The 10,090-nt window shown below is 36.3% G+C and overlaps 1 protein-coding gene across 2 annotated transcripts in view; it reads right to left on the minus strand.

Annotated features, from left to right (window-relative positions):
* LOC137633559 (uncharacterized) overlaps positions 1–9,362 on the minus strand; it is a 16,295-nt gene extending 6,933 nt beyond the window's left edge. The window contains exons 1-5 of one of the 2 annotated variants that reach the window (XM_068365840.1): positions 8,817–9,362; positions 6,733–6,953; positions 5,741–5,870; positions 4,382–4,678; positions 1,023–1,788 (exon numbers count right to left, since the gene is read on the minus strand). In XM_068365840.1, the coding sequence (XP_068221941.1) occupies positions 1,646–1,788; positions 4,382–4,678; positions 5,741–5,870; positions 6,733–6,953; positions 8,817–8,877 (852 nt within the window). In that variant the 5' untranslated portion in view covers positions 8,878–9,362 and the 3' untranslated portion in view covers positions 1,023–1,645. Of the gene's footprint in view, positions 1–1,022; positions 1,789–4,381; positions 4,679–5,740; positions 5,871–6,732; positions 6,954–8,816 lie in introns of those variants that run through there. The other variant, XM_068365841.1, reaches the window with a different exon arrangement.
* Positions 9,363–10,090: the final 728 nt, after the last annotated feature.

Consider the following 10,090-nt stretch of genomic DNA (forward strand, 5'->3'; position numbering starts at 1 on the left):
CCTTCTCTCTAGCCAAGCTAGGACCAGGGAGGGCCAGGTAATGGCTGCTGATGACTCAGTAGGTAGACCTATAGGGTCCACAAAATCCTCCCATCCTTAGCTCACAAGGATGGTGAGGTTGCAGACGCCACAAAAAACTATCGAGTTTAAGCTTGTCACGATCTCCCGTCCAACAGAACGCCAGACAGGGACGTTTCCAATAGACCACCACAACCTGGCAAGGAATTTGTTTGTTTTCTTTTCATTGTTTTTTTTTTCGGCCGTTTTTTTATTATATAACTTTTATGTCTTTACATTTCTTAACACTCCTTAAGGAACTCATATATTGTTAATATATTTTCATCATTTATTTCTTTCCTTATTTCCTCTCCTCACTGGGCTATTTTTCCCTGTTGGAGCCCTTGGGCTTATAGCATCTTGCTTTTCCAACTAGGGTTGTAGCTTGGCTAGTAATAATGATAGTAATAATAATGACGTTACTAATAAAAATCTTTTATTTGGATATTATTTAGGTGAACATCCCTTTAGGGGAAAAGAAATACTTAAGGAATTATGAATATAAATAGGTTTTTTTCTTCATACAGACAGATGGAATTAAAGATACATCAAAAGTGTGAACAATGAAGATAATAGATTATATTAAAGCTAGAAAAAAAGAGTATAAGAATGTTCTTGTTGATAGTTTTAGAAATATATCTTAGAATATATCTTAAAATATTAGTTCATGATACTTTATTATTATTATTATTATTATTATTATTATTATTATTATGATGATGATGATTGTTATCATTATTAATATTATTACTACTATTATTATTATTATTATGATTATTATGATTATTGTTATTGTTATATTATTATTATTATTATTATTATTATTATTATTATTATTATTATTATTATTATTACTTGTTAAGCTACAACCCTAGTAGGAAAAGCAGGATGCTATAAGCCCAGGGGTTCCAACAGGGAAAATTTCTTATTTAATAAAGATTTCATGATAAATATTCCAATGGAGATCTTTTGTATTATAGAAAGTAGATCGTGAAATTCTAGTTAAAGTATCAGTAATTACTTTAACCCCATTCATCAAATCTTCCACTGTCTTGGGTTAGAGTTCTCTCGCCCGAGGGTACATCTGTTTCTTGATTTCTTTTCCTCACTGGGCTATTTTCCCTGTTGGGGCCCTCGAGTTGGCAGTATCCTGATTGCCCAACTAGGGTTGCAGCTTAGATAATAATAATAATAATAATAATAATAATAATAATATTCTATTGGTCTTAGAACTTAATTACGTGAATACTAACTACTACTACTACTACTACTACTACTACTACTACTACTACTACTACTACTACTAGCTAAGCAACAGCCCTTGTTAGAACAGCAGGATTACATAAACCCAAACGTTCTAATAGCCCAAATAGGAAAGGAAATAAATAAACTATATGAAAATTAACGAATAAAGAATACAAAACATCTTATGAATAAAGAATATAAAATATCTTAAGAATAAAGACTATAAAATATCTTAAGTAACAACATTAGATTAAATATGGTGATATATAAACTACAAAGTCCTCAGGTCCTCCTATTCAGTGTGTTCAAATGCATCTTCACATATTGGGCACTTTTCTCGAGTTTATTGTGGCGATTCTCTGTTAATCGAAACTCCACAGAGGCTGTTAATACTCTCGTGATCCTCTTGTTGGCTGGAGAAAATGCTGAAATTGAACATCTGTGGGTTATGTGAAGTGTTTTCTGGTTCCAAGTTCCTTGCTGGCTCTGAAATGGAAAGCGTTTAAGATTTAAATGTTGCTCATGAGTGGTAGGGACATGGAACAGTGACAATGACCTAGAGTCTGACCATATATACATATACATTATTATTATTATTATTATTATTATTATTATTATTATTATTATTATTATTATTACTAGCCAAGCTACATCACAAGATGGAAAATCAGGGTACTGTAAGCCCAAGGGCTCCAAAAGGGAAACTAGCCCCGTGAGGACTGGAAATAAGGAAACAGATAGATTAGTGCGTCTGATTGTACCTTCAAGCAAGAGAACTCTAACCCAAGACAGCGGAAGGCCATGGTACAGAGGCTATGGTACAATCATTATTATTATTATTAGTTACAAACTTAGTTGGAACAGAAGGGTACTATAAGCCCAAGGGGTCCAACGGGGAAAGATAGCCCACTGAGGAAAGTAAACCGATTGAATAGTGTGGCTGAGTGTACCTTCAAGCAAGAAAACTCTAACCCAAGACAGCAGAAGGCCCTGGTACAGAGGCTATGGTACAATCATTATTATTATTTGCTAAGTTACAAACCTAGTTGGAACAGAAGGGTTCTATAAGCCCAAGGGCTCCAACAGGGAAATATAGCCCAGTGAGGAAAGTAAACAGATAGAATAGTGTGACTGAGTGTACCCTCAAGCAATAGAACTCTAATCCAAAATAGCACATTATTGTTACTTGCTAAGCTACAACCCTAGCTGGAAAAGAAGGATGCTATAAGCCCAGGGGCCCCAACAGGGAAAATAGCTCAGTGAGGAAAGGAAAAAAGGAAAAAAGGAAAAATAAGATATTTTAAGAATAGCAACAACATTAAAATAAATATTTCCTATATAAACTATAAATACTTTAACAAAACAAGAAAGATGGAAATTAGATAGAATAGCATGCCCGAGTGTACCCTCAAGCAAGAGAACTCTAACCTGATACAGTGGAAGACCATGGTACAGAGGCTATGGCACTACCTAAGACTAGAGAACACTGGTTTGATTTTGGAGTGTCCTTCTCCTAGAAGAGCTGCTTACCATAGCCAAACAGTCTCTTCTACCCTTCCCAAGAGGAAAGTAGCCACTGAACAATTACAGTGCAGTAGTTAACCCCTTTGGTGAAGAAGAATTTTTTGGTAATATCATTGTTGTCAGGTGAATGAGGACAGAGGAGAATCTATAAAGAATAGGCCAGATAATTCGGTGTATGTGTAGGCAAAGGGAAAACGAACCATAACCAGAGATAAAGATCCAATGTAGTACTGTCTGGCCAGTCAAAGGACCCCATAACTCTCTAGTGGTAGTATTTCAACGGATGGCTGGTGCCCTGGCCAACCTACTATCATGGCCATATCATGGTACAGAGGCTATGGAACTACCAAAGACTAGACACTGGATGGCCTCTCCAACTCCTGGCCATGTCCCAGGGTTTGATTCTGTGGCTTAAATTCTATACACAAAACGATCTGCGAGTCAGAAGCAGAGCAACTTCTTATCTTACTTATGCTTCAACGTCCGGTGTTCGGGTATTCCCGACGTACTATTCTCAAGTTAATTCTAACCTATCAGCTAGTAGGACACTTTTCTGAGATAAAAGGACACTCCTGCAAGTCAGCACAAACGCGTCTCATTAAATCAAATATTGAGTAATAGATACTGTTTTCTTTAAAGGATAACATGATAAAACTTTATTTGAATGTAAGTGTGCACTAATATGTAATTTTATTCTATACTTTTTCCTCTATTTTAGTATGATTGTCAGCACCTAATTAGGGTTTGTGGTAGTCCATTGGAAACGGCCCTACTTGGCGACATGCTGTACTTGGGTTCGAGACCCGCTTAAGCTAGATAGTTTCTTGTAGTGTCTGCAAACTTGCCAACATTGTGAGCTAAGGATGGGTGTTTGGAGGAGCCTATAGTCTACCTGCTGAGTCATCATTAGGCATTGCCTGGCCCTCCCTGGTTCTAGCTTGATGAGGAGGGTGTGAACTAAGGATTGGTGTTTTGAGGAGCCTATACATCTACCTGCTGAGTCATCATCAGCCATTGCCTGACCCTCCCTGATCCAGCTTGATGGAGAGGGGATTAGGCGCTGATCATATGTATATATGGGCTATCTTTAGGGTAGTGTCACTGTCCCTTGCCTCTCCCATTCATACCCCACCTGTAAACTGATTTTCCTTCAAAATTTTAGGCGTATTTGGCATTTGGTTCTTAACCTCTACTTTTCCTATCGAATAGAATGTGTTATGATCTCTATTACGGTTTTTGTAAATTTGTATACGGGTGTGAGTGCCAGAAATGTATTGGTGGATATAGCTATATGTGGTTTAATATTTCTTATTCATACTGTGGTACAGGCGTATCTATCACAAATTATCTTGAAAAAAAAAAAAAAAACTATGAAATTCTCAGATTCCAAAGAGGAACTTCTCACTTTCCTCAAGTATTATTTACTTTTTGCTTTTTTACCCCTTTTCTTACCCCATACCAAGATCTTTTCTCCTTTTCTACATTCTATTCATCACTAAAATGAAAATTTATGAAATGATAAAGAGAATTAGCGTCGTTTACAGAAAATATTTACCATTAAGTGAAGCTCTTCTCCCTCGGATGATGTAAACAGCCATTCCTATGACGATAGCGACCAACACACAACAGATACTTAGTAAAACAATCGATGTGAAGTTCAGAGCAGTCTCTCTGGTGCTTGGCGTTGGGACAGTGGATGAGACAATGCTGCTTTGAGTCGTGGATGAGACAATGCTGCTTTGAGTCGTGGATGAGACAATGCTGCTTTGAGTCGTGGATGAGACAATGCTGCTTTGAGTTGTTGTTGAACCAACAGGAAATTCAGTTGCAGGGGGAACTGGTGCTGGAAGATCTGCAATAGAGTTTTGTTAGATTAGCTTAGCTTAGACATCAACAAAAAACGTAGCAGTTTCTAGTCCAAAGCGGGACAAAGGCCAGTTTTCATCATCACGCTGGCCAGTGCGGATTGGTGCTGGCGGTAGATTTTCGTCTGATCGCTCACATTAAACCAACCTAGCATTGGTGGCCTTGACTAGTACAGCTTTGCTGATCTTAGATATACTCAAACACTTTCACCCCGTCAAGGTATCCCCACTGGTTAGACTAGTACAGCTTTGCTGGCCTTAGATACACTCAACCGCTTTCACCCCGTCAAGGTATCCCCACTGGTTAAACTAGTACAACTTTGCTGACCTTAGATACACTCAACCGCTTTCACCCCGTCAAGGTATCCCCACTGGTTAAACTAGTACAACTTTGCTGACCTTAGATACACTCAACCGCTTTCACCCCGTCAAGGTATCCCCACTGGTTAAACTAGTACAACTTTGCTGACCTTAGATACACTCAACCGCTTTCACCCCGTCAAGGTATCCCCACTGGTTAAACTAGTACAACTTTGCTGACCTTAGATACACTCAACCGCTTTTACCCCGTCAAGGTATCCCCACTGGTTAAACTAGTACAACTTTGCTGACCTTAGATACACTCAACCGCTTTCACCCCGTCAAGGTATCCCCACTGGTTAAACAGCATAGCCCAAATCAAATCGCAGAGCCAAGGAGATGGATGTTACTAAGAAAGTGAGCTGAGAAAGAATACGAAAAACACGAGATATTAGGATGGGACAGAGGCATTTGCTCTGTTGTTAGTCCAAATGACCATACTTGACTCGACTTTACTTAAGAGCTGTTTTCCTTGTCCTGTCACACAAGGAAACCACATGCACTACACGAACTACAAGATCTGTTTGTCGTATACATTCTTTGGTATTTTGAGTATCACAGAGCGTAGATATAAAACTGAAATATTTTTTTAATTAACATTGTGAAAATATTAATTTCATGATACAGTATTAGGAATATATAGAATTTGAGGACTTTCCAAAAGATATTATAAAAGAAAATGGACTCACCACATTTGCGTATGTCGGCACAAAATCTCCAGTAGGTCTTTTTGGTGCTCTTGATTGTGATATATAAATCATATGGCGAATATGCCCGATTATTTTGATATCTTCGGTTGGGTAGACAAATTATCACTGCCTTGGAGAGAAAAACTTTGAAAAGACATTGCATTGAAAATTTTCCACAACATTAGATATATCTGTCATATTAAGCTAACAATCATTCGCCTGTTAGAAATATCAATTGTAAACCAATTTTATTATAGTTTTACTTATCAGTGAATGACACATAGAAGCAGAAAATACCTTAATGATGTAACTAACAGCAGGGTTCAGAAATGGTTTCTTTCCTTTGAGTGTTTGGTAGTTCAAAAGTGAGTATGAATATTTATTTGGAATATGAAAGAACAATTAAGAAATAATTTTATTACCTTATCAACTTCGTTGCGAAGGTTTATGATTTGATAGGCGTGTATCTATTTATTTATGTTTGTGTGTTTGACCGAATCTCATGAAATTTGGTGGGATGATTGGCCATGATCCAACGACAATTTAATTATATTTTTGAAGTTATTGGGTCAAAGTTCAAGGCCATGTAAAGGTCAAAAACATCTTTTTGCTGTATCGTGGTCAATTTTTATCCAATTTGCATAAAACTAGTGCCAAAATGTGCATAGGGCATTGTCCTGCTAGGGCATTGTCACTGTCCCTTGCCTCTGCCATTCATTAAGGACATTTAAACCGCTACGATACCCTTTTTGACAGAGATTTTCCAATAAACCAAGTCTTTGGTATTCAAAGTTAACTTAAAAATTATCTTCTTTGATTCAAAATTAAATAAATATTTAACTTTGAAAGCTAAAGAAAGTGTTCCCAAAAGAATTGTGTTTTAAATAGTAATTACCAATAAGTTAGATTTTTGTTCTAATTTCCTGATTGCATCATTACGTTTTTGTGGGGTCAGAGAATTCATTGAGTGATCGAAGACTTTTGATACTTACCCGATCTTTTCTATAAATTTCAAATAAATTCCATGTATCTGATTGCAAATAATTGGGTATATATGTAAATAGTCGCTGAGGATTTTTTTCTAATTTCCGAAATACTTTGAAGGTGATTTTGTTGTTTATATCGCTGGTCCAGGAAGCTAGAACAGTGTAGGAAGAAACTGCAGCTGTGAAGTTGACAGTATTATTCGCATCAGAGATGAGGAACTTGTCATCTGGAAGAGAGAATGAGTTTGGACATCGTAAAAGAATGCTTAAAGAAAACCCTGTTATAAGACATACTGTAATTTTAACTTGAATTTTTAAAAAGTTCTTCATTACTCTGTTAGGAACCAGTGAAAATAACTAGTCTTGAGGAAGTAATATATTGGGAATTTAGGGAAGATTTTAAGACAGGATATCGCCATTCCAAACATCAATAGGTTAATTTGGTTCATGTAGTAAAAAGTAGCTGCTACGTAGTGTCTCAAAGTCTGAAGACAACGACTGAAATATAAATATTTAGTCATTATCATCATCATCCCACGCATATCGACGCCATGGTCTTGGTTAGATTTGGCCATTCGTCTCAAGCTTGAGGTTTTAAATCAATACTTTTCCATTCAACATCTCCTACTTCACGCCAAACATGTAGGTCTGGGTCTTCCAACTCTTCAAGTGCCTTGTGGAGCCTAGATAAAAGTTTTGTGAACTAATCTCTCTTGGGGAGTGCGAAGAGCATGCCCAAACCATCTCCATCTACATCTCACCATAATCTCATCCACATATGGCACTCGAGTAATCTCTCTTATAGTTTCACCTAATAACAGTTTAAAAATTCTTTCTAATTTTTTGTCATATGTTTAATATGATAATGAACGTCAAGCAAGCACTTTATTCCGTATTTTCATGACGTTATGAAGGAATTCTTACTACTGGCTCTTAGCCCAAGTCCTTGGCGAAGGGCTGTGCATATAGGATTCAGTCACTGGAGAGTGGGCTGCAGTGGTATTCCTCTTTGGTAGTTACATATTTTAATCTCAATTGTTCATTACTTCTCAAATAGTTTATTTATTTCCTTATTTCCTTTCCTCGCTGGGCTATTTTTCCCTGTTGGAGCTCTGGGTACTGTAGCATCCAGCTTTTCAAACTTTGGTTGTAGCTTAGCTAATAATAATAATAATAATAATAATAATAATAATAATAATAATAATAATAATAATATGCAACTGAGCTGCCTTTTTGAATGATACATGCATTCACATTTCAAAGTTTATCGTTTGATTTGTTTAAATAGTTCTTGTGGTTAGTCATATGAAAATTAATTTTAATAATTTCAATGATAATAATTTTAATGATTTCGTTAATAATAATAATTTCAATAAATTGACGTTAATCCCCTTGAAAAAATGGAATCATAACCTCCGTCGAAGAGGGGGAGACCTTGTGAGATCGGTCATGAAGTTGTGTGAAGCTTTGCTGGAAATCCTTCATGTGTTTCGAAATTCATATTGATTTTTTTTTTATTTTAAAGAATCGTTTGCTTCCAAATTTCTAGCAAACTTTGATAGGCCACTTAGATTTTATTTTCATTTCAAGGCATTTATAAGACCCACATTTTTCTTTCTTACTAAAGTATATCATAAATTATTATTATTATTATTATTATTATTATTATTATTGCTTGCTAAGCTACAACCCTTGTTAGAAAAGCAAGATGCTATAATCCCAAGGGCTCCAACTGGGAAAGTAGCCCAGTGAGGGAAGGAAATAAGGAAAAAAATTAGCAACAAGAAACTTAATGAAAAATAAAATAAAATATTTCAATAACATTAACAACATTAAAATATATCTTTCTTATATAAACTATAAAATCTTCAAAATAACAAGAGGAAGAAAAATATATAGTATAGTGTGCCCGAGTGTACTCTCAAGCAAGAGAAATCTACCCCAAAACAGTGGAATACCATATTACAGAGGCAATGGCACTACACAAGACTAGAGAACATTGGTTTGATTTTGGAGTGTCCTCCTCCTAGAAAGATCTGGTTACCATGGCTAAAAAGTCTCTTTTAACCTTAAAGCGAAGTGATTCTTACCTGCTTGAGCAGACGCAAATGCCAGAATCAGTGCAAAAGGGAAGAGCAGTAGTTTCACCATAGTTGGTCGTTGGAATCTTGTCAAGAAATTGATCCCAGTTGGTCAAACTCTCTTCTGAGTCCTCTGGAGAAATGAATTAATGATTCCTCTTTGGCTCGTCACTGAAAAAAAGTTTCACTTGATTTTTTTTTTCACTTAATCACTTCTGAAGAAGAGGCTTTATCTTGTTGCCTCTCTGTAGGTTAGTAAAGAACTAGTAAAGAACAAATGGCGTCCTGGGATCAGAAGAAAATGTAAATATAGTTCACATTTCCTACCGGATCTCTAAGATGATTAAACGTCTTTGTTTTAGCAACGGAAATGCAAACAAGGACACTCCAGTAGGCTTGATATGTGTTAGTTAGTAGTCAATTGAAAGGTTTATTGATAAATAAACCCAATTCACTATAATATATAAAGATAATTCATTATCAAGTGCTTTTGAACTAAACCACTCCCGGTTTCATTAACTGCTAATCTGTTTGTTACTTTGTGGATGAGATGACGTCTTGCTGATGACATTTGACATTTCAAAAAAGGATATCTCTTAGTTATTATTAGATATAAAATAAATAAGGTTTTCACAGAAACACTTGCATAAGTTCTTAAGCCATATAATAAGTGAAAATAATCAAAATAAACGTAATACACTGGAGGAGCTGTGAACAGTGGAGGGCTACGGGAAAGACTGGTTGCAATAAGACCAGATAATTAAAATATGAAATGCATGCCACATGAGATGATATAAATGCTACATAGTATTCCCTATGCTCCAATAAACGAGAATATTTGCATACATGTATTCCTAACACAACATATATGCTAAATGTGTATTAGCAATAAAGGTACATATAACAATGATAATCATATATATGTACATAATTATAATGATAATCCATCACCTCCCCTCCCCTTTGCGTTCAATGAGCTATATGAACGGGTATGGCGTCTCGGTGAACGCCGATACTCAGCTTGAGTGCCACTTTGCTGTTGTTGACTAGTATCAGGGACAACATCCTTCTTCTTTGGAGATTGCTGTGTCTCGTCAGGCAAATGTGAAGGAGAATGAGGTACAGGGCGTAAGAAACGGCGGTTACGCCATAATATTCTTCCTGAGGGTAACTTCACATGGTAGTCTCGTGACCTACCGATGCCCATAATAATGCCAGTCTTATCCCATCGCTTGGAGATAGGGTCTTGGATACGGACATTATCATTGAGTTTGAGTGGTTCC

The sequence above is a fragment of the Palaemon carinicauda genome, chromosome 43, assembly GCF_036898095.1.
Source record: "Palaemon carinicauda isolate YSFRI2023 chromosome 43, ASM3689809v2, whole genome shotgun sequence".
Classification (NCBI taxonomy): domain Eukaryota; kingdom Metazoa; phylum Arthropoda; class Malacostraca; order Decapoda; family Palaemonidae; genus Palaemon; species Palaemon carinicauda.